The sequence below is a fragment of the Trichoderma citrinoviride genome (genome assembly GCF_003025115.1).
Source record: "Trichoderma citrinoviride strain TUCIM 6016 unplaced genomic scaffold BBK36scaffold_17, whole genome shotgun sequence".
Taxonomy (NCBI): Eukaryota; Fungi; Ascomycota; class Sordariomycetes; order Hypocreales; family Hypocreaceae; genus Trichoderma; species Trichoderma citrinoviride.
Genome location: NW_020194725.1, coordinates 1 through 22,780, shown reverse-complemented (window position 1 = coordinate 22,780; position 22,780 = coordinate 1). Strand labels below are relative to the sequence as shown.

At 54.0% G+C, this 22,780-nt stretch overlaps 6 protein-coding genes and 1 non-coding gene across 7 annotated transcripts; 4 read left to right on the top strand and 3 right to left on the bottom strand.

Annotated features, from left to right (window-relative positions):
• Positions 1 to 3,654: 3,654 nt before the first annotated feature.
• Positions 3,655 to 4,760, top strand: BBK36DRAFT_1144743 (hypothetical protein; the record flags this gene model as incomplete). The annotated part of the gene is made up of 4 exons (XM_024893696.1): positions 3,655 to 3,697; positions 3,753 to 3,868; positions 3,898 to 4,048; positions 4,522 to 4,760. 4 exons carry the CDS (start codon positions 3,655 to 3,657, stop codon positions 4,758 to 4,760), a joined length of 549 nt encoding a protein of 182 aa, XP_024745624.1.
• A 5,411-nt stretch (positions 4,761 to 10,171) lies between these two features.
• On the top strand, positions 10,172 to 11,557 carry BBK36DRAFT_1144742 (hypothetical protein; the record flags this gene model as incomplete). Its single annotated transcript, XM_024893695.1, has 1 exon — positions 10,172 to 11,557. The coding sequence occupies one exon, from the start codon at positions 10,172 to 10,174 to the stop codon at positions 11,555 to 11,557; it is 1,386 nt and encodes a 461-aa protein (XP_024745623.1).
• A 1,805-nt stretch (positions 11,558 to 13,362) lies between these two features.
• Positions 13,363 to 13,458, bottom strand: BBK36DRAFT_t177. Its single transcript has one exon. It is a non-coding gene; the product is annotated as a tRNA-Lys (tRNA).
• A 327-nt stretch (positions 13,459 to 13,785) lies between these two features.
• BBK36DRAFT_1129517 (hypothetical protein) lies at positions 13,786 to 15,516 on the bottom strand (the record flags this gene model as incomplete). The annotated part of the gene is made up of 4 exons (XM_024891747.1): positions 13,786 to 14,463; positions 14,527 to 14,814; positions 14,867 to 15,116; positions 15,194 to 15,516. The coding sequence occupies 4 exons, from the start codon at positions 15,514 to 15,516 to the stop codon at positions 13,786 to 13,788; spliced, it is 1,539 nt and encodes a 512-aa protein (XP_024745622.1).
• A 335-nt stretch (positions 15,517 to 15,851) lies between these two features.
• BBK36DRAFT_1162985 (Phospholipase/carboxylesterase) lies at positions 15,852 to 16,751 on the bottom strand (the record flags this gene model as incomplete). Its single annotated transcript, XM_024894488.1, has 2 exons — positions 15,852 to 16,257; positions 16,351 to 16,751. The coding sequence occupies 2 exons, from the start codon at positions 16,749 to 16,751 to the stop codon at positions 15,852 to 15,854; spliced, it is 807 nt and encodes a 268-aa protein (XP_024745621.1).
• A 1,407-nt stretch (positions 16,752 to 18,158) lies between these two features.
• On the top strand, positions 18,159 to 19,268 carry BBK36DRAFT_1129421 (hypothetical protein; the record flags this gene model as incomplete). The annotated part of the gene is made up of 2 exons (XM_024891736.1): positions 18,159 to 18,583; positions 18,917 to 19,268. The coding sequence occupies 2 exons, from the start codon at positions 18,159 to 18,161 to the stop codon at positions 19,266 to 19,268; spliced, it is 777 nt and encodes a 258-aa protein (XP_024745620.1).
• A 670-nt stretch (positions 19,269 to 19,938) lies between these two features.
• BBK36DRAFT_1136529 (hypothetical protein) lies at positions 19,939 to 22,780 on the top strand (the record flags this gene model as incomplete). Its single annotated transcript, XM_024893012.1, has 2 exons — positions 19,939 to 20,154; positions 20,293 to 22,780. Coding segments are annotated over exons 1-2 (2,634 nt in total), but the record flags the coding sequence as incomplete, so codon positions are not given.

The window sequence follows — 22,780 nt, the reverse complement described above, 5'->3', positions numbered from 1 at the left end:
CAGAGAGATATGCACATGGGAAGACGTTAGTGGCGGATAGTAGGTGGTGATATCCCCTTATCTTCCAAACGATTCCTAGCAGTATGGAAAGCTTATATAGTATGTAAGATATACGTTGACAAAGCTTCATCTCGTCATGGTACAACTGCCACACAGGAACATAAGAAAGACAAGCGCAAAAGAGTCCAGACCTTCCAACTTAACGAGCACATTACCTCAATGGCCATCACGGCCGCATAAATGAAGCTGCTATATCCAAGCCACTTCTCTGTCGTGGCTTGCCTTTTTCTTCAAACAAGCCAAGCCGCGATGGTATTTTCTACATGCCAGACGGCTTTTGTGACGAAATCTGTTGAGGCAGTCTTGAAAATTTGAGCTTCTGGGGGGGAAATGTTGTTGGGCTCGGATATGCTTCGAATGTTCACGCCATCTACATCACCTAAAGCGAAGAACCGGCAGGGTATGCAAAATAAAACCAACCACGCACTTTTGCAAAGGCACCCATACGTACGAGCAATTTCAGGAAACCCGATGATTTTAGAAGAAGAAGAAGATTACAAAAAAAAAAAAAAAAAAGAAAAAGAAAAACGGAAATGAAAAGAAAAAGCAACAATCAACCTCCTGTCAACGCAACGAAACAATAGTACTACATAGCCGATGCCGCATAGAACGGAGCAACCTCCGTTCAGCTGCCGCTCTGTCGAGTCAATCCACATGTGACAGGTCGACATTCAAAAAAGGTCAGCAGTCGCCGACACGAAGAGGGGGGAAAAGAAAAATTGGGCAAAGAAAAAGAAAGATCCCGTCGAATCCGAGATACGCATTGTCTTGGCAGCGATAGGATTAAGAGTAAGGTTGCGCCATTGCCCGCTAATGACGCATGCGAAAAGCTTTATTGCAGCGTAGGTGGTTAGCAGTAAAATACTACTACTAGTTCCAATACTACCGCTCGTATGCATCGAGACATCGTCGCCAGAAGTATAAAGTACTGATGGGACGAGATGAATATAAGGCAGCCAGCGTGTGACCTATCACCCGGGCTAGGTATCGCGGGTAGAAAGGCCAAGCTTCTGCCTCGTGCGCCCTGGGCGTTTTCATCACGAGTCCTTGATGGTCGATGCACGTATTGCGGCGTTGGAAGCGAGAGTGGCCCGAGAAATGCCCCTTTGTGAGATTCATTGGTTCCCTTTCCTTCCCACCCGTTCCGGCGCCACGAAGCCCGTCTGGTCTGCTGGGTAAAGTAAGTTGTGGCTCCGTGCTCATGTCCGCACTCCACCGGGCTTTGATAACGGATAGTCACGTACTTGTCATGGACTGCTTCGTCCCATTCCCCATGAACAAAGTACAAAGTACAAAACGTCCCAGAGGTTTCCCAAAGGATCAAGGCGATGGACGAACATGCCGTCAATTAGGGTAAATCTCGATGCAGTTCCATCTCGCCTACCGGTTCTCATCATTACGAAACCTCATATTCGAGGTGGCTGCCTCCTGCTTACCCTGCAACCGGCCAAAGCTGCACCTTAATAAACCGCCAGACTGTCAGCGGCCCCATGTTCGTTGCCGTCGGTCTGGATAAGCATATCGTTGAGCCAAGTCGCACAACAAGCCCATCGGCTTGACAAATTAATAGAACCCGCGCTTGCTGGCGATGGATGGTATTACAAATAGATTCTGCAGCTTCGGTCCTTGTTAGCCTACCTTCCCACCCACTCAGACAAGCAACAGCAAAGGTACAAGCTACGAAGCGCAGACGCGTTTTGGCCTTGCTAGGGGGGCCAGCAAGCCCTGGCAGGCCAATAGATTTAACCTTATGCCAAAGAGTGAGACCGGCGTTGGGACTATGAGGGCAAGCGGTCACTAGCAGTTTTGCTTGTCCTCTTCACAAGGCCGGATATTCGGATGCGGTAGAAGAGTAGTGAGAGAAGCTAGGGCGATGCCTTGCCTAACGCACTGTGCGTCTCCGAGCGGGCCAAACTGGGTTTTCACTCTCTCATTCTCACTCACAATCACTCACTCAATCTACACTTTCACCGGCACTTTCAACTGCAGGTCAGCGCAGCCGATACCATGTTCAAGCATCTCCAACAGCCGTCGGAAATGAAACGCAGCACTGCACTCCGGAATCCGTCATGTACATGTATTATAATGATCAGGCCATGCTTATTACTACTGCCACATTTCCAATAGAGACGCTCAGGATCAGCATTGGCACTGGTCAATGCCACGAGATGCCCTTGCCAGTTTTGACTCGCGACTCCACACCCCTCCCTGGGAGCCAAGTCGGCAAGCACGGCATCTTAGATCCACGCCAAGTGCTGCAAGCGTCCCCACCCGCAAAGCAAGCCATGGGGGGGCCTCCACTCTTTCGAGGAGGAATGTGCGAACGGAATAGATACTAGCTGAGACTTATGCTCTTGCCGGCTGGGACGAAGAACATGAAGGAGAGAAGGCGCGCTGCTGCACAGTGGCGCAATGCGAGGAGCCAAGGAGCATCTCTCCATCATGTCCCAATGCATGCGCAAAGAGGAATCAGAAAACAAAAGAGAAAAGGAAGGAGAGAAAGGGGGCATACTTGTACAGCAGAAGCGCTTACAGACACCCCTCCCCCCCTTGATTTGGCAATTCTGGACGATAGCTGCCGCGCCAAGCATAGTGGCTGACAACGCTTAAATTCATGCTTAAACGCGCGAGCTTGGCTCTCTGGTGGGCCAAACCTCTCACGAGAAGAATGCAGAAGGAAACAAGACTTTTTTTTTCCCCGGCCGACTTTGCCGTAGTGTCCCCATCGGAGTCTTGCTGCAGACCAATAGGAGGCAATGCTTTGGCCGTGTCCGTGTTTACAATACTATAGCTGCTCGTACAGTAATACTGCCTTGTCCCACCGTTGTGCTGCTTGGCCCGTTTGATGGTCGGGTTGGGGGTGATGGGATGCAGTCGTTTTGAGATGGTGACATGTCTTTGGTCACTGCAGAGAAAGGAAGCATGAGAGCCCTGTTTCGTCATGGAATGGGATCAACGACGACATTCTCGCCATATTGCCCAAAGTGTGCATACGAGTAAGGATGCATGGCTGCTGCTGCATGGACAAGCAAGTATAAGTACACGTATCGAGCCGAGATTCCTAATGTATCTGCCGCAGAGACGTGAGATGCGGAAACGGGAAAAGCGAATCGTGGCCACATCTCTCGGCGACCTGAGCGATTGGGAAGGTCGTCGTTGTCCTTCGTCTCGCCCCTGCCCAGTCCTGCCCGTCGAAGCAGGCCCCGAGTTCCATTTCTGAAACCGTGACTGTGGGATGAGAAGCGATGTCGAAGCCGATTACCCGGACGGGAGGCCGATCCAAAAGTCTCGACCAGCACGCAAATACTACCTACCATTGCTACCTACCTCCTAGTAGTAATCAACGGAGCAGTAGTCGCAGTAAAGTATGACTGTAAATTAGTCGGTAGGAGTAGTCAGCAGCTTATCAGCACTTGTCGATGCGCGGACGCGCACTGTGTGTAGTTGGGGGGATAGGATCCCGTCCGCTTCTGCCCACGTGAGAATAAGCTCTTTTGCGCGGGAGGCCTCGTTTTCGTCGCGTTTTACGTTCCCAGATTCCTGTCCCTGGATGCAACGACGACAGCAGATCATGATGCCCGCACGACTATCGCGATGCCTTCCTCTTTCTTGTCCCCTTTCCTCTCCTGCCCGTATCGTATACTGCCAGCCTTGCATGCCGACCCAAGCCAAGAGCCGAAACCGTGTCTCAGCACCCATACCAAGGGCTTCTTGGTGGCCGCCGGAGCCGGCTCGGCGTGCTGCCGACGACGTCATAACGGGGCTGCAGAAGGGCACTGTGGCTGCTTCTTTCCCTCGCGAGCACAAAGTGCGCCGTACCTAACCTTACCTACACAGGCCCTCGGTATCCTTCTAGGCCCGTTCCGGCCAAGGAGGGGGCGTGCGCGGATGACAGCCCCCGGGACAAGGCTGGCCGACTCAACCGAATCTCGCGCTCCGCTGACGAAGTTGGACGGCGTATCTGTCGTCACGTCATTCGCCGGTACAGGTACGTGCATGCGGCGGCCGCTGTGCTCGCTGCGTCGGTTCTGGCGCGAGGGCTCGCGCAGTACAGCTACATGCATGTACCGGACGGAACCCGATGGGATGGATAAGCATGTTTTTTTCTTCTCTTCCCAATGCCCTCCTCCCCCCTCCCCCAACGGCAAAACCTGCGTCGAAGGGCGAGTCAACACTTTGGACATGTCATATACTAATACTTTATCCCTCGAGAAGATTCAGTTTCCGTGCTGCATGACTTGTGCGAACTGCGGATTCCCTCGTCGGGCCTAGTGCAAGGCATGCTTATCCGCGAACCTCGCGGGATCGGCGCGACGCATCGCCCACCATGTTGCGCGTGCGAGTACAGAGTCAATTGGCCTCTTTGAACATACATTCGGATTCAGGCGCTGCTGGATAATAACACTGTACCTATCTGACGACGCCTGTTAGCTACCTAGGTAGTATCAGTGTTATTAACAGAAGCAGAAGCAGAAGAAGCAGCAATTTGGAAAGGTGGCCCGTGCCTCCTGGATATCGGCACCGCTGTGCATGTCCAAAACAGCCCGCACGGCAAATGCGTCCCGAATGCTGCTTCACATGTTCGGATATGGAGCACGGCGACCGTCTGGGTGGCACGAGGCAAGGGCCAGAGTCCCTATGCGGCCTCGGCCACAGCTACTGCAACGGGATGGCTGCGCGGCTCCCCAGGCGATGAATGATGGGACTTGAAGAAGAAGCCCCCAGGCCCAGGGCCTGGCTTCTCACTACGACCCAAGGGTTCCGTTTCGAGGCAACACGCACAAAAAGCCAATCTGGGAGATGCGGGATAATTGATATCGTGGGGAGCCGCAGGGAGATGCCGCTACGACTACAAGGACAGGTGCTGATGTTGGGCGAGCCGAGATGCCGTCTGGTGGTCCTCCTTCCTTGTACGGCTGACGTTGAATATTAGCCGTTAATACTAGCAGTACTTGGGACGTTTGATATTCCCTGGTGCTGGCCGCGTGCCAGCTTAATCTGTGCCTAGTGTGGCCTAATCTGCAGGGCCTAATCTGGACGGGCTGATGCTTTGATAAGGCGCTCTGAAGCCATCTCGGGGTAATTAATTGCCTGGGGATGAGGGAACCGCCTTTGATGGCTGCGATATGTCTGGTGCTGGGAGGAGGGCGTGGCGGTGAACTGTCAAGATGGCATCGTCATCGACATTGAATCAAGAGATTTCTATAATTAAGACAGAGCGAACGCCTCATCCCTTATGGCCATCCCTTATTCGCGAGTCTTATTACCAGAATTGGCTTCTCTCCAAGATTGTCTCACCTTTTTTGCCCTCCTGTATGATTGATTATACGAGCCAGCCAGGCCTCGTCATGCACCCCGTATTTGGATCAAACGGCACGCATACAAGCTTTATTTTCGTCCAATACCCAAGGTAGAAAAAAAGGGGTGCGAGAGAGGGAAGAAGTGCAAGTAAGTGAGTTGAGTGAGTTACGTCTGCATTCGTCGGAAATTCGGCGACTAAAGCACCGACCCGGAGCAAAAGCCAACCCAGCTCACAAGCCTTATTTCCAATAGGAAATGCTTCGGGGATTGGAATGGGGGTGGCTGAGAAGGGAAAAAGTAAGAAAGGAAGCATAAATCGTTTGGGGCAGCGTCAGCGGGACCTAGTATTTCACCGGCGGGGGAAAGATGGAACGGAGCCTCAAAAATAGACAGAAAGTCTTGTTGAACCATGGTTGTAGGTAGGGTGAGAGACAGAGTCAAGCTTGTTGGATGGAGTTTCCGAGAGAGCTTTGCAACCAAGATCCCACAGACAGAGAGCATAAGTAGTCGTAGTATCACAGTTGCGCAAAGGCGGCGCCCACCCCTCATCGGCAGCCACGGCACCTTCTTGGGAGGCCCGGGTGGGGGATGAGTCGAGCTTTTCGTCCCCAAAGCCTGGCTGGGAGACGCGACGTCCTTTTTAGCGCCTGGTTGCAAGCAAAGAATGAGGCCAGATAGCCGCTTCATCCGCGCAGGTTGATACCTGCCAATCGCGGGAGTCGTTGGCGGCCAGCCTGGAGTAGCATCGCCGAAAGGAGCACCGATACACAGATCCCCGAGTGTACTGGTGCATTGAATCTTATCTGCTGAGCATGTCTGGGCGAAGTGGCATACAAGGCAACCGGTAATCACATGAACGGGCCGCATTCAGCATCACGTTTACGTTTTCGAACTTCTGTTATCTCGTACGGGAAGCACGCAATGCGTCCTCCCGGCCGGAGGCTTAAGGTATGTGTATCGCTTGTTGGCAGGGCATATCGCCGATGTGGACAAGCACTACAGCTACAACGACAAGACGCTGCAGGCATGTGAAGAAACGGCATAGGCGCCCTCGTACAGGCTTCCGTATTCATCAGATGCCAATGCCGTCAAAGCCTCAACCAACACGTAAACCGTGGGCCGTTGAAGGGCCCCCGTGCCGACTTACCCAGACGATGGGACTCGTCTCGGCGATTCGTTTCCTTGGGGGGGTGTATCCTATTCCTCCTACTATTTCGTTCATTTTTAGGGGAGAGCGCACAGAGAGAGGGAAAAAATGAAAGATTCGCAATGCCAAAGCAAATGGCCCCCCGCTATTAGTAGTAGAGAGCAGCCAAGAAGGCGCGCGGATCAGCGGGCAAAACGGCACAGCAGAGGGCCAAAGGAGCAGGAGGGAGAAGGGAGGGGCGTGAGTGCAGCAAAGGAACGATAGTTCAACTTGGTACCAACAACCACCGGACTTGCAACTTGGCTCTTTGCCCATCTTAAGAGGGACGAAAGGGCAGGCTTGACAGGGAGCCCCCATGTCGAGAACAGGCGCTATGCACTCAGTGGCGGCGGGCTAAGCCTTTTCGTCAGCGAGTATTGAAAATAAGCTTAGGAGGAAATTCCACGACCTTAATGTTCGTTGCGTCGGTACCAAGTGTCCATACCAGAGGCGGTCGTCTTGCGGCAAGTAACACAGAAACGCTGTGTCTGTTGATTGATACGCAGCAAAGATTGGGAGATGACGAGAGCTCTGGGGCCGGATTTGGCATCATCCGGGTCTGCAGTATCTCCCTCCAACTTCCTTTTGCTTCTTGTTCTTCGTTGGCTAATATATATGCAGCACCCGTGTCGGTAGTTGGGGAGTCAAACGCAGGGTTCGAGATGTTCTAGAGAAGGACAAAAGAGCTACAGTGCTCATTCACTGGCGCACGCGGGTATGCCGTCATTGTCACGGACAGCCGTCTAGTCGAACAGCCTCAGCTTCCAGGCGTCCCGGTGGCAGAACTTGAGACCGATCGATACCCGACGGCGTCGAAACAGACGGTGGCCACTCTGATGTCCTCGAATCTGTATCTCCGAGCCTGGAGCGGCTTCCGGCAAGGCAAAACGGAAAATACACGAGTCATCTCACGACCGGACTTTGTGAGCAAACCAGGGTTGACGAAAGCAGTGGAAAAGCAGAAAAAGCATTAAAATGTGGTGCCCTCTCTCTTTAGGGTTGGGGATTTTCCCTGCTGTGTCTTGGCCAAAGGGCGATGCAACTCCGTGCTTTATTCCCGGGCGCCCACGCCGATTCCGTCCACCCCACACACTGGACAGCCCAGCTTCGGTTCTTCTTGGCTGCGAATGCTCGAGGTCGGATTTGTCCTTGTTTCCCTCTTGCACATGCCGTCTTTTCCATGGGGAGCCAGGGAGCCCGTTCCATCGACGACCGGGCTCTGCATGACGCGGTTGGCTAGTACATAGAACATGTAATACAGTCAGGTACATCCTCTTACATGCCAGGGAAGCCGTTTCGTCGTCGGCGGGATTTGGACTGGATGAGATGAGATGAGATGCCATCTCTCCGTGTTGATCCCTGCGAGGTGCCATCTTTCGCTATTATACGTGCGGTCTGATGCTTTTGGCTTCCATCTCGCTTGGTCCGGCCCCTCCACCGGCATGTAAAAAAGAAGCATCCCGCCCCTTAAGGCAGGGCACGGCACGGCATTGGCTCGTTAACAAGCCGCACGCGTGGCCTGTTGGTAATACAGCTTGCCCTCACAACCCTGTGCCACGGGCAGAGAGACTCGGGACATGAAGCTCGGGAAGCATGTTCACTCAGTTGGCAGAAGTGGCAGCCACGCAAGTATCTCGGGACCAAACAGGCAGAAAGGGCGGTCGGCACGCAGCCTGGAGGCTAGCACGGCAGGCGAGATGCCGCTTGGGATCGAAATGGGGAGGTTATTGGAGATAATATATGCGTGGTGTTTGGTACCAGGTACCGTATCCAATGATGAGGGTCAACGAGAGAAAGGCAGCTGTAGCGATATCGCCTTTGTTGCTTTCCATCATGGCCATTTTATTTCTTTTTCCTTGTCTGCTCTGATCAACGATGCTTGTTCTTGTTCTTGTTCTGTCCTCCTTCGGTCTTCCTCCTGCTCACGCCTCATCCACCATTCCATCGTCCTCCTGCCGCTGCCGGTTCCTCGAGGTGCCGGCCTTCCAGGCGCTCCAGTGGCCATCGCCAACGGCCACCACTAAAGGCCCCCCGAAGCCCAGCGCCCTTCACCTGAGACCGCCCGCTAAGTCCACCCCTCCCCCCTGTCGCCACAACCCCACACGTCCCTGCGTCAAACGAGCCGATTTATCCATCCATGACCACACCCTGTTCACTTGGCTGGCCCCAACCTTAATTCTCCCTCCTCTCCTCCATCTTTTCCCTCTGCCTTCTTTTTTTGCTCTTTTTTTGCCTTTTGGCTTTGCGGCTTATTACCAAGGCAGAAGCGTTAGTTTCAACCTTGTTCTGCGTGCGAGATTCCCTCTTCGCGATCCGGTTCGCCTTCCCTCCGCCCATATCGAAACGGCTTGAAGACTATCGACATCCGCGGCGCGAGAAAAAGGTTATTTTCTGTACATATAGTCGCCTATCCGACCTCGCCTGGACTTTTCCTCTTTCCACCCTCCATTTTCCTCCCTATCCCCGTTTGATCTCGATTCCTTGGCGCCACTACGGTGTCTGTGCCTGCTTTTGTACATACACGCTCTGCCAAAGGTAAGCCGGTTTTGCCTTGTCCCTCCATCGCCTGCCTTTTCCTGCCATCCTTTGCGACGATATCCGCGTGCCTCCATGGCACTGGTGATTATGTTTCCCGAGGCTGCCTGCATGGATCTAGTGTTCCCATGCTGAGGTGTTGCTGTGCTCCCTTTGTGCTGTGGTGGTTTCCGCCTCATATCCCCTCTGCCCCTCTGGCTTTTGCCGGTGGAGGAGTTGTGTGAGAAGGGGGGAAGAAACGACGCCAAACGGGACAAAGAGACAAGAGCAAAGAAAAGGGTACAAAAAAAAAAAAAAAAAAGAGACTTTCCAAGGGCGCACTCCGGGAAGCCGGCGTGTGAAGATGCGGTTTAGGTGCGACAACCGCCTCCAGGAGTTGCCGGAAACAGCCTATGTGTTTTGGCCACGATGGAACCGCAAACGCATGCATCCTTTTGGCGTTGCAAGTTGCTCGTCCTGCAAATCGCCGAGCGGCATCGCCCACACGATAGTCGACAAGAGGGCCAATTGCGGCTGGATTGCGACGGGTATCAGAGAGAGAGAGAAGTTGGAACGCCTCTGAAGCAGCTCGCTCGTTCACCACGCAGTGTGTTACTCCGCCTGTGCTGCGGGTCTGCCAGCTCGTACTGAGTTGAAGAGAAGATGGATGCAACACACAAGAGAGAGTGTCGAGATGTGTACATATGATGTCGATGGGCCCTCTTCCGATTGATGCAATGTTCTTGGCATCGACCTTCTCAGCCCCTCCACTCCCGTCTGCAAAGCACACACCCTATATGCGCGCTTATATATTTTTCGAACTGCAACGTTCTTGGCGTCGTCAACTGACATATATCATCCGTAGGGGTATTGCAACTACAGCTCCGTTGGCCGTCACTCTGCTGCTCCATCTCATAGCAGGCAGATTGCGCCTCACTTGACACCAGAGGCGCCCTTTGTCCCCTTGGGCCAACAAAGAGATCGCTGCAGACCTGCGTGTCTGGGTGGTCTGGCCCCCTCTTTACAAACTTTCCACTTGGAAATTTACATCCAGTCCGTTGACTCGGACCTTTGCACATGTACAAACCGGAATCAATAGCGTCCGACAAGATGGAGACGTACCACGGCTATGTACGGACTCCAGCCGATGCTATCAAGCTGTTTGAAGCCTGTCGGCTAGGCCATCTGCCTCGAGTCCAGAGGCGGCTCTCCGAAAAGGAGAGACAGTCCATCAGATCCGGCTCGGTCTTTGTATGGGACGAGCGCGAGGCGGGCATGAGGCGGTGGACGGACGGCAAATCATGGAGCGCCAGCAGAGTGTCGGGCAGCTTCCTGACGTACCGCGAAATGGAGGGTAAGCGAGGAGGCGGCTTTGGCGGAAGCAGACGGGGCAACGGCAAGACGCCCGAATCTGGGCGCGGTAGCGACGAGGACCACGACGATGGCGAGCCGGAGGGATACCGATACAAGGCCGACGGCCTTATGAAGCAGTCGTTCAGCATCACCACCTCGACCGGCCAGCACCTCCACCTCATCTCATACTACTCTCGACCGCAGCCTGGGCAGCCCGAGCTGCCTCAGCCGACCAACGACCCGATGCTGCGATCCATCATCCCGATGAAGGGCATGTACCCGGAGTCCAGCATGGGGGAGACGAACCAAACACCTGCACTGACGAGGGCGCCGATGCAGCAGCCGCCGTACATGATTGCTCCTCAGCATCAGCACCACCACCCCCCTCACCCGGGGCACCACCAACCGCCGTTTGCAAGCCATTATCAGCCCGGTTATGGCTGGCCTCCGTCGCCTGTTGCGACTCCTCCATACAGCCATTACACCTACAGCCATCCCCCCCCCGGCCACCATCTACCTCACCCATACGCCCCTCAGGGTCCGCCGCCGCCTCATCACGGCTATGCGCCGCCTCCGCCGCCTCCGCCGCCAGCGCCGCATCACTATCAACATGGCACGCCTAACCTTTACGAGCGAAACTCATTACCGCCTCTCCAAAACGCGCCGAAGCCAGCCCCTCTGCCTCCATACCATGGCCAGCAACATTCGCAGGGACCGACGCCGCCACGTGGTCACGAATCTCCTCACCAACCGACCCTGCAGGCCGCCGCGCAAGCCGCCATTGGCGACTCACGGATCCCGCCGCCCGAGAAGAAGCCTCAGGGGCCTCTCCCGGCTCTGGGTACTGTTGCCAGCGGGCCCCTTGTGTCTGCCCACAGCGGACTGCACACTCCTCCCACGCGGACGCTGAGTCCAAGCCCGCCTCAAAACGCCCATCTGGAGACGCATGGTAGCAGCAGCACCAGCAACAAGGCAAGCTTGTCCGCGCTGTTGCACCCCACGACGTCTTCCACCACCGAGTCTGGCGCAAACGGCAGCGCTCACAGCAGCCCGAGGACGGCCAGTATCACCATGGCCGAAAAGGGCGGCGCTAGCGAAGACGCGCGAGCCTTGAGGATGCTTGATCGCAAGTTTTGCATCTAGGCGGGCGAGCCCCGGGGGGTTTATGATTTCCTTTCTTGTATTTGTTTTGTACGCATAGAAACGCTCAAAGTGTCTGGCGGGAGGCTGTATATGTCACGACTTTATCCCTCTTTTCCTTTTGTTTCTCTCTCTCTCTCTCTCTCTCTCGCGCGCGCGCGCTCTGAAATGCATTGCTCTGGCGTCTGGATGAGCATCAGAATGGGCTCAGATGAGGCCCTCGTGTTCCATCACTGTTCTTACAACTCTACAAATGTTCTTGTTTCCAATTTTTTGTGTGTCTATCTGGAACCAGGTTGGTGGGGAATAAGGGGCAATCCAACGGGTTGTTGGCTTTGGCGAAAGAAAGGGGTGAATTGTACTTGATCGGACGCTTTTCTTCATTTTCCTTTGTTTTCTCTCTACATATGTCACATATATGTTATATTATAGGCAAAACAGTAAGAGTATGAGGGAGCGGTGTATCTTTTATCAAATCTAACTTATTATCTACTGTTGATCCTACCCGAAGTACAATTGCCTGTCTGTGGGCTCGATGGGGATGAGCCGTAATGGCTCAAAAGCTCAAAGTACCTATGCAAGACACTAGGACTTACGATAAAAGATGGTTGTGCTTATAGTTGAAGGGACGCTCATTTGCATGTCAACACGCTTCTACCATATTTGAGAAAAAGAATCTAATGATACTACTAATAATAGAAAAATAAGAAGAGAAAAGCCTGCCTTGCAGCAGAATCTGAACATCTATTCTTCACATGTGCGTGACATCCACGTCACTCTTTTCTATCCTTGATTAATAGGGCTCGCTATTCGAAGGTAATACCCAGTGTTCTCGTCTCTTGACCCGAACAGCATTTATCTTTAATTCTCTAGATTGTAATGATAAGGAAAAGAATCAAGTAACTATAATACGAGCCATGCTTATTATAACTCCCCAACCATCCGTACGGAACTCAAGAAGTGTTTGGTATGAACTACCCATGGTAGGTAGTGACATTAAACTAAACTAACGTAGCAATCATCAACAAAGGGCCGCGTCATCTCCCCAAGAAACTCTTAGCTCCTCCCATCTAGGCCTGGGGACTTTTTTGGGAGGGGGGTTGTTGCGTGCCGGACCGGCAAGAAGATGCCGAGTTTGCGAGACAAAAAGGGAAAAAGAATGGGAGGATGGGGGGTGGCGGCGTTTACTTTACCTTGCCTTGCCTTGCTTGCCATATGTCGAGCACACACACACACACACACACAAATGCGCGCGCAGGGGAGGGGAAAAGGAGGAGGAGGAAGAGCCGCAAGGTAGAAGTAATAAGGGTAGTACTTGGGTAGGGACAGCAACAGCGGGGGGGGAATTGAAGCAGCGCGGGCGCCACTGAGCGTTGAACTTGAGTCGTTAGGACCTAGATAGTAGGTTAGCAAGAGGGTTCATGGATGGATGGATGGATGGAAGACGATGATGCATGTGGCTGCTCGTGGGGAAGCCGGGGCAGAAGTGAGGAGATAGATAAGCTTACCTATGAGTGCGTGGGGAGGGAGGAGTTGCCGTGTCTGGCAAAGGTTGAGTGAGTGTGAGTAAGTGCCTACTGTAGGTATTCAATGGGATGCTATATTTACGCACAGCACGCCAGTTCCCTAAGGCATTCGACAGATCTCACCTCAAAAGATGTCACATCTAATTATATAACAGTCTCAAGAACTCCCTAGTAAGACGAAGATCAATTCCACAACTGCTATCAACAAAAACAAAAGGCAAAAAAAACTCCAAAAAAAGAAACCACCTGATATCTCAATCGAATGACTTTATTTATAGGAAGAGCCCGATGCGGGGGTCGAACCCGCAACCTTGAGATGACCATCAGAACGTGTGCCCAATTAAGAGTCTCACGCTCTACCGATTGAGCTAACCGGGCAATCTTGGTGGATCGGCTTGCGGCCAATCACGGATCACCGATTGAGCTCTAGGCGGCTTGTTGGAAGGGCATGTTGCAATGATTCCTTATGACCCATTGGCTGGGAAGCTCAGGCTCTAACGACTGAGCGTGTTGCAGCCTCTTGATTGCTCTTCGCTCCCGAACTTGCAACCGATAGATATACCGTCGGTGCCAGGGGAAGATCTCCGCTTCCAACAGTCGTCTATTATAGGCGCTTTAACCAAAGGAGCATCTGCGAGACAACAGTCATTCTAACCCTCTCAACACAGACAAAGCTCTTGCGACGGTATCCTCTGAAAGAGGCATCTATGCTACAAAACAATGCACATACCCATCTGCCGCGGGCGTCGGCAGCTCAACGATAGCCGAAGTCGTCAAAGCAAGCGCCTCGCCGTCCCGCACGCTCGGCAGACAAACCATGCTGCGCGTGAACAAGATGCGAGCATCATCGTCATCATGCCCCCCCGGCGCATCGTCAAACTCCAGTGTCGGGAACGTGGCCTCTCCCCGTTGCCGCGCCTGCTGAACCTCCCACAGCTCTCGCACGTGGGCCTCCCACTCCGGCGAGGCGTCCCTTTCCATGTCGTCTTCGTCTTCGATGGAGGCGTAGAACATGCGGGACACGACGGCCGCCCTGGCGTCGGGGTTCAGCTCCTTGAGCCGCGCCTCGAGAGCCTGGCGCTCGGTGGGCGAAAGCTGGCGCAGGGCCTTGCACCGGTCTTGGTCTAGGTCGTAGAGGTAGAGGACTTGAAAGGTGCCGAATGAGGAGTGAGGGGCCTTGAAGCCATGGTAGCTGTCCGCGTCATGGTCGTACTCCTCGAGGTGTTGCCGCACCAGCAGTCGGTTTCCGGCGAGGGCGGGGAGTCTGTCAGATATCGTCGCCCCGTTGAGCGTTCGCGCACTGCTCTTGTTGGAGAAGACGTGGAAGAGATCCTTGTGGTAATCTGGGTCGGAAAAGTATCTCGGCGTGGGTTCTGGCTCGGACTAGTATTTGATCTATTGTAAGTGCTTTGTTTGAGTCATCGTCGAATCTCGTCGGTAGCTTACTGGAATCTCGCCTGTGAGCAAGCCCACGTCTGCGACTGTGAAACGTTTCTGGTCCTGGTGATGGTGAACGACGAAGTTGCCGTGAGCAGAACTTCCCGGGATCGCTATCGCGTCGTGGTCGTCTCCATACTCAAAGTTTTCGTGGTGGTGGAAATATCGGCCAAGATTCTGCTCTGACGGCGCGATTGGAATTGATCGCAGCACGGCATATGGCTTGTCGTAGCAGGGGTCGATGTGGCCGCCGAGAGCAATATACGAAGAGGTAGTGAACTGGATGTTCCCCCTGTGCTTGAGAGACGGTCAGAAGAAGGGTGCAGTGACTGAGCTCATGTTTACTTACACATTGAGGTGCGCGTTCGTCTTGGGGTATCTCAACCTTTGCGAGGTCTCCTGTCTCAGTGTTCCAGGTGATGACATGAGTCGAAGTACCGAGGCAGTTGGTGGATGGCTTCTGAATGCCGATGCGTACACAGAGGGCGACAGTTGGGCCATGAACGGCAAACTCCCCATCGACAGCTTCTGCTGGCACCGTCTGCTCCCTTTTGACGCTGCCGCTCCGGTCATGCGTGCGCAGTATCAACTTGCCTTGACTGGAAGCATAGATCAGTATATATTAATCGAAGACAGGGCTGCAAAATGGTCTCTCAAGGCCATACGCATCACACACATTTGTCTGAACTCTGCAGTGACAAATCCCGCTCGGTTGCTCAGCAGCCTGGATCTCGTGGCATGAAACGGCAGCTCTGCAATCTGGCTGAACTCGACCGCATCGTCATCATTTTCTAGGCTGTCTTCGAGGTCGGCCAGGTAGACCGTGGACGGGGACAAGGCGTCCGTCGTCGATGGCAGAGTCAGCATGATCTGGTCGTCCATGACACTCCATTGCGCGTGATACGAGTTCATCTGCGACAAGCCTGCAGGACGACGCAGAGGGAGGACTCGTCTGGGCCAGCCGCTGAGCCAGCGCATCCGCACCGCTTCCTCTTCCATGGCTGAAGAGTGCGTAGGTATTATTATAGATGGCCTCGGGACGGTGAGCAGGCTGAAGTTGCCGATTTTAAAGATCTTATTGCTTATGAACCCCTGCTTAGCGCAGTCTAGCTGGATGAGGTTGAGGCTTGAACAACTGCAGACAATTATCGCAACAGTAGTAGAGGGTAGAGTGTCTTCTGTACGTATAGCAGCCGCAGTATTGGGAAAACCAGTTTACTGAGATGCTGAGCACCTAAGGTAGGGGAGGGTGGTGGAAAGCCACCCCTTCTTTTGTAACTCCTGCTTCGTCGTAGGTGGGAAGGCAGTCTTTTGCCAATGAGAGTTCTTTTCTCCTATGAAACATCGGCTCGATACAAGTTGGCCTGCAAGAAACGGACAAAGTCGTCTACGCCCTGCGGTTCATTGATCCAATGCCCCCCATCCTCGTAGTCGTGCCACTCCACGCTGAGACCGAGCCGGCTCAACAACTCTCGCATGCGGGCGCCGTTGCCAATGGGGACGACCTCGTCATCCTGACAGTGCTCAAGAAGAATTGGCGTGGGGATGAGCTGCAACTGTGACGGCTTCTCGTGTTGCTCGTCATCGCTGTTGGCGTAGAGTTGCCGCATGTGTTGACGCTGGTTGAGACCTTGCTTGGCCATGTTCAGCGCAGCCTTGTCGGCGAGCGGCAGCCAACTGCAGAAGCCACACAGGCCGGCAAAGCCTCCGCTGCCGTCGGCGAAGAATGTCGCTATTGCGCTATTTGGAAGGCGGAAAAAGTGGTCAGTTGGAAGCCTCAGAAGCGACAAGGAGGAAGGACAAGAAGAGAGAGAGGAAAAAGTCCATCTTTACGTTGCGAAGCCTTGGCTGATGCCGCCCAAAAAGATGCTCTTCCTTGGCACAAGCAGCTCCTCCTCCTTGACCAGGGCTCTGATGGAGGCAACGCTGGACAGCAAGCCCGGGACTTGCAACTCGATGCGCTCCTCGGCGTTTTCCACACTCCACATGTCGAACCACTGCGACATCTCCACGCCGAAGCGCTCCGAGCGGAGGGCTGCCGCCTGTGGGAAAACCCACCGAACCGTGGGGAAAAGAGCCGGCAGCGTCCGGTCTGCCTCGGAGCCCGAGGCTTCGCACTCGAACAACTCTGATGCGAACTCCTGGGCTTGGCTGTCGCGGCCATGGAGGAAAATGATGGTGTGGGTGTGCGCGTGGCCGGCCGAGGGGCCGACGATGTACGGAGAGACGGACATCTTTGCCCAGAAGTGTGTAAGTTATCTAGTTTAAAAAATGATCCGGGTTAGCCTTAGTAGAGTATGAGTTATATGTCGCATCTGAGAATTGCATGAGCGAGTAAGAAGAAAGGGGGAAAAGGACGTGCCGCTTGTATATGCTTTATTGCCCAGCCCACACAGCCCCCCAGCCTTGTTCGTTCTGGTGCAAAGTTACCATGAAGTTACTACTTAGGTACATGTAGCTTACAGAACGCCATCTCTTTGGCTCTGAGGCTTTTGTGTGCTAGACCCTTGCATGGATATGCTTTGGTTGGCGTACAAACAGTTCCTTGATGCACATATCCGTCGTCTAATATTCCATTTAGAAGAATTACTCTTCCAAGACAGAAATCTAATCATTTATGAAGAGGTGGAGGAGGATGAATACCACGCTGGGAACAACCATCAGCCAGGAACAAGCGCCAGCCATTGGCATACCTGTCACATATAAGTCTAGTATGGGGACATTGTTTTCGTAAGAACAAGCAAAAGTAACCCCCCAAAAGGAAAAGTAGTAGATGAAGCAGAAGAGAATCCAAAGATCCTTGGCCAGCAACTCAAGTCTGTGGGTTGAGTTGTGACATTCACATCGAATCATTGGAAAAGGTGGCCGACCAAAGAAAGAAACGAGTCTATAAAGAATATCGAAACATCAGGGGGGGATGGGCCACGGCAAGCAGAGAGCGTAAGCCAAATACTAGGCAGTAAGAGAGAGGGAACACTATCCAGGCAGGGTATTGTTGAACGTCAAGCTTGTAGAGTGAATACTGGGAAGCGTAAAGGAGAGGCGTGAGAGAAGCCGAAGAGCGCCGTCCGGTGATGGCTCAACAAAAGCTTCAGTTAGAGTTCGACTACAAGTTGCCATCTCGCATAGATTAGCGACATGTATGATGATGACTATTGTTATTGACATCGATGATACTGAGTTGCGTGGTGGCAGGACAACCGCCTGGCGCCGCTCAGCCTTACCACATGAAGCTTCAATGACCCCCCTTTTATTCCCAATGAAGCAAATTTGTGAACTCTATCAACGACGATGGGCAAGATTGGAACCTCTACACGCCACAGAACCTTCAGAAGACAGTCCGTCTTTAAACTTGTTCTGTGTATGCATCTTGCGGTAATGTGAGTTTAGCCAAGCGTGTAAACAAACCTACCATGGCTTCAAATGTTGGGAACGAAGCCACCCAAGGGTATATAATCACACATTGCCCCCCCGTCCCCCTTTCTCTCGGTTTCTTTCCCGCCCTCCTCACGATTTTCTTGACCTTCTGAACTTCCCAGCCTTTCAAATCATTGCTTTCATCACAACCATCTCTATATAAGCAATCATCCACCCTCGCACAAACTCTCTCACAATCGTTCACTACCGACACGGCCATCATTATGAGTCTCATGGTCGGTCGCTGGCTTCGCAGCCTCACGTCCAAGAAGGCCGAGCAAGATCCATCATGCGCCATCCTTCAGCTCCCTGTCGAGATGATCCTGCTCATCTTTGAGCAACTTCCACAATACCAGCGTATTTTACTGGCACAAACCTGCTCTTCACTGCGGGCAATCTTCATAGACAACTACAAGGCGCGCGAGGATGGCGGGCAGCCTCTCTCATCCGGCCAGCTGGGCGTTGATCAGCGCTCACGGTTCCTTTTTACCATGGCCTACAGTCAACCCAATCTCTTGGCCTGCCACCAGTGTATGAAACTCCATACAATTGACCAAGAGGATACTCCATCTTCTTGGTGGCAATTCTCATGCCGTCACGAGGAAGGGTCCCCAATGGACATCGTTCGCTGGAGCGAAGAATACGTTACGTTTTATCGACATGCCCAAATCGCCTTGAAGTATACTCGCCTCCTCAAAGAGGAGGGCAACGGCGGGCCAGTTCTCCAGAGAAAATATAAAAAGCACCTCAACAACCTACTGCAACCGTTTTCCATGCTCATCGACACAAGAGTATATGCCGCGCTTAAGGAATGCACTGGCACTTATTCGGTTTTACCAAAGGTTGTCGATGGACAATACATCATTCAGTCTACCTGGAAGTTCGATAAGACTGTCGAAGATGTATCCCAAGAGTCCCTGGGGTATCTCCACATATGCCAACACCAAATAACACTCTCCGCTGGTGATCCATGGATCCGCAGCTTGCCACAAGCTCTTCGATATCAGGCACGACGAGACTGCTGCCGTGCTTGGGGTCCCGTGGCTCGCGGGCTGCGTGTTGAAATCGCCATCAACGATGCTTTCGAGACTGGAGAGGAGATGGTTGGCTCCTGTTACGGGTGCGAGACAGACTTTGCTGTCCAGGCCTCCTCTGAGACAACCGTCGTCCGCGCATGGTCGAATCTCGGGTCGGAAACGACCTTTGTGGATAACCAATCTTGGCAGAGTATGGCAAAGTTCGGAGAGAGTTCCCGTGGCTCTCATTCCCGGCCTGGATGCGTCAGGCAATTGTACGAGCAAGGCGCCATCTCAGGGCACTTGTCGGAAGAATGATTTACGACGGCGGCAGCCTGTACGGTGCGACGGTTGTGACTTTATCAGCGGTATTGTTATCGTTACTTTGTGTTTTTACCCAGCGGGAAACTGTTCACAGGTGTGTGGTTTTGACTTGATACACGAGGATGGTGGTAGTAGATAGCTTCTTGGTTATGAATCGAGTGGATTGAATTATCTTTTATCGCGTCGATGGTACTCTGTACTGAAACCGGCACCCAGTCTAGATGCGAAGTAGAACTCTCTTTGACTACTAGAGACGCATTGTAATACGGGACGTGTATAACAACGGCAGCAACGATCAAGATATGATATTGCTAGAATCTAGTAGCTAGGTAAAGGTCCTACTACACTTTTGTGTTGTGTAGGTGGTTGCGCGTCTGCATAAGGTATGTAAGCTAGGTACTCAAACGAATCGAAGCTATTCGCAAACCCAAAAGCGGAAAGCTCCCCATTTCCCAGCCGGTTCCGACCCGCCGGTCGTGGGAACAAAGTATTGCCGTTCCCGCACCGAAACTCAACCCATGTCCCTTCATGTCTCTTCTGATATCCACCAACCAAGAATTACATGCAGCATGGCGACGCGATTCGCCCAGCAAACTCGCCCAGCATTTTCCTTCGACAGCGGCCACTGATCTTCAGGCGCCTTTCTCAGCTTCTCGGATTCGAAACGACAAGTCATGCTGTAGGAGAGACTCGACCGAAAGCATTGCCATCGCGGCAGCAGAGAATCGACAACCATGTTCACCTTCTGCCCGCTCCAGGGCGCTCTGTCGGAGTCGCTCGCGTCGCAGTCGCTTTTGGAGCTCGATGGAGGAGTCAAGGTGCTGGTTGATCTGGGCTGGGACGAGACCTTTAGCAGCGACAAGCTCGAGGAGCTGGAAAAGTAGGTACAGACCAAGCTGGAACATGTCCAAACGGAGTATGGCAAGATGGGGGATATCGAGCATCAAGCGTCTAGCTTCGAGCAAGGGCAATTGCAAGCAAAACAGAAAAGGCACAGCTAACACGGGCTTCCCCACAGGCAGGTTCCCACACTCTCGCTCATTCTCCTCACCCACGCCACCGTCTCGCACCTGGCCGCATATGCCCACTGCTGCAAGAACATCGCCCTCTTCACCCGCATTCCCGTCTATGCGACTCGCCCCGTCATCGACCTCGGCCGAACCCTCACCCAAGACCTCTACTCCTCCACTCCCGCGGCCGCCACCACCATCCGGCAGAGCTCGCTCTCCGAGTCGACATACGCTTACTCACAGACCGCCGCGACTGCGCAAAACCTGCTTCTGCAATCCCCCACGCCCGAAGAGATTGCGCGATACTTTTCTCTCATCCAGCCGCTCAAGTACTCGCAGCCGCATCAACCCCTGTCCTCGCCGTTCTCCCCTCCGCTCAATGGCCTAACCATCACGGCCTACAACTCTGGCCACACCCTCGGTGGCACGATATGGCACATTCAGCACGGCCTGGAGTCTATCGTGTACGCAGTGGACTGGAACCAAGCTCGTGAGAATGTCTTCGCTGGAGCTGCTTGGCTTGGAGGTGCTGGAGGCGGCGGCGCAGAGGTTATCGAGCAGCTGCGCAAGCCCACTGCCTTGATTTGCAGTTCTCGCGGCGCAGACAGAACCGCGCAGGCGGGTGGTCGTGCGAAGCGAGACGAACATCTCCTTGAAATGATCAAGACGTGCGTTAGCCGTGGCGGCACGGTACTCATCCCCGTAGACTCGAGCGCCAGGGTCCTAGAGATTTCCTATCTTCTCGAGCATGCCTGGCGCACGGATGCTGCGAACAGAGACGGCGTGCTCAAGCACTCAAAGCTGTATCTGGCCGGCCGCAACGTTTCGAGTACCATGAGGTATGCGCGCAGTATGCTGGAGTGGATGGACAACAACATCGTCCAAGAGTTCGAGGCCTTTGCCGAAGGTCAGCGAAAGGTCAATGGAGGCAGCGAGAAGAAAGAAGGGGCGCCGTTCGACTTCAAATACTTGCGATTGCTGGAGCGAAAAGCCCAAATCACAAAGCTTCTCAGCCAGAATATCGAGAACGGAGAGACGCATGGTCGCGTGATCCTGGCCAGCGACATCACCATGGAATGGGGTTTCTCCAAGGACCTCGTCAAGGGTCTGGCCAGGGACTCTCGAAACCTGGTCATCTTGACAGAGCGGCCTAGCTTGTCCAGGGAAGATGCTCCCTCGATTTCAAGGACATTATGGGAATGGTGGAAAGAGAGGAGAGATGGTGTCTCTATGGAGCACGCCAGCACTGGTGACACCCTGGAGATGGTTTACGGAGGCGGCCGGGAACTGGAGGTTCGCGAAGCTCTCCGTGAACCTCTAGAAGGAGACGATCTCGCCATATATCAGCAGTGGCTAGCGACGCAGAGACAGCTGCAGGCAACTCAGCAGGCCGGCGGAGCAGGTGTGCTGGAAACAGCTACCGACGTCGTCGATGATGCTTCATCCGAATCTTCGTCCGATTCGGAAGACGAGGGTGAGCAGCAGGGCAAGGCCCTCAACGTGTCTGCTACCATGGGCCAGGCAGGACGCAAGAACGTGGTTCTCAAAGACGAGGACTTGGGCATCAATATCTTGATCAAGAAGAAGAACGTGTACGATTTTGACACACGCGGCAAAAGGGGCCGAGAACGCTCGTTTCCAATGGCCATCCGACGGAAGAGGGCCGACGATTTTGGCGAGCTGATTCGCCCAGAAGACTACCTACGGGCAGAGGAGAAGGAGGACGACGCAGTTGACGGTGCTCAGATCGCTGCAGAAGACGACAAGCTCGGCAAGAAGCGCAAGTGGGACGATGTCGCCAAGCAGGCAGCTGGTGCCAACAAGCGGCCCAACATGAACCGAACGGCCACGGCTGACGATGCCGAAGCCATGGACCTGGCCGATGGTGCTGCTACGGACGAGCTGGACACTGTCGAGGATGCCGAACCGGAGGAACCCACGGGCCCATGCAAGCTGGTGTACAAGACGGAATCGGTGACGGTGAACCTGCGGGTTGCCATGATCGACTTCAGCGGACTGCACGACAAGCGAAGTCTCAACATGCTGATCCCCCTGATACAGCCGCGCAAGCTGATCCTCGTGGCGGGCACTCGGGAAGAGACGACGGCTCTCGCAGCGGACTGCCGAGCCGCGCTGGCGTCGGACGGGGACCGCTCTGTCGACGTCTTCACGCCCGAGGTCGGCACCTGGGTGGACGCCAGCATGGACACAAACGCCTGGGTCGTGAAGCTGGCCGACCCCCTCGTCAAGAAGCTCAAGTGGCAGAACGTCCGCGGCCTGGGCATCGTCACCATCACGGGCCAGCTGCTCGCCTCGGCCCTCGCCCACCAGGCAGGTTCGGAGCAGCAGGCCCACCACGACCACGACGACGTGGCCAACAAGAGGCAGAAGACGGAGCCGTCGACGACGACGTCCACCGCCGTGGCGCTCACCAACGCCGCCGACACGGCCGCGATGCCCACGCTGGACGTGCTGCCCGCGAACCTCATCTCGGCC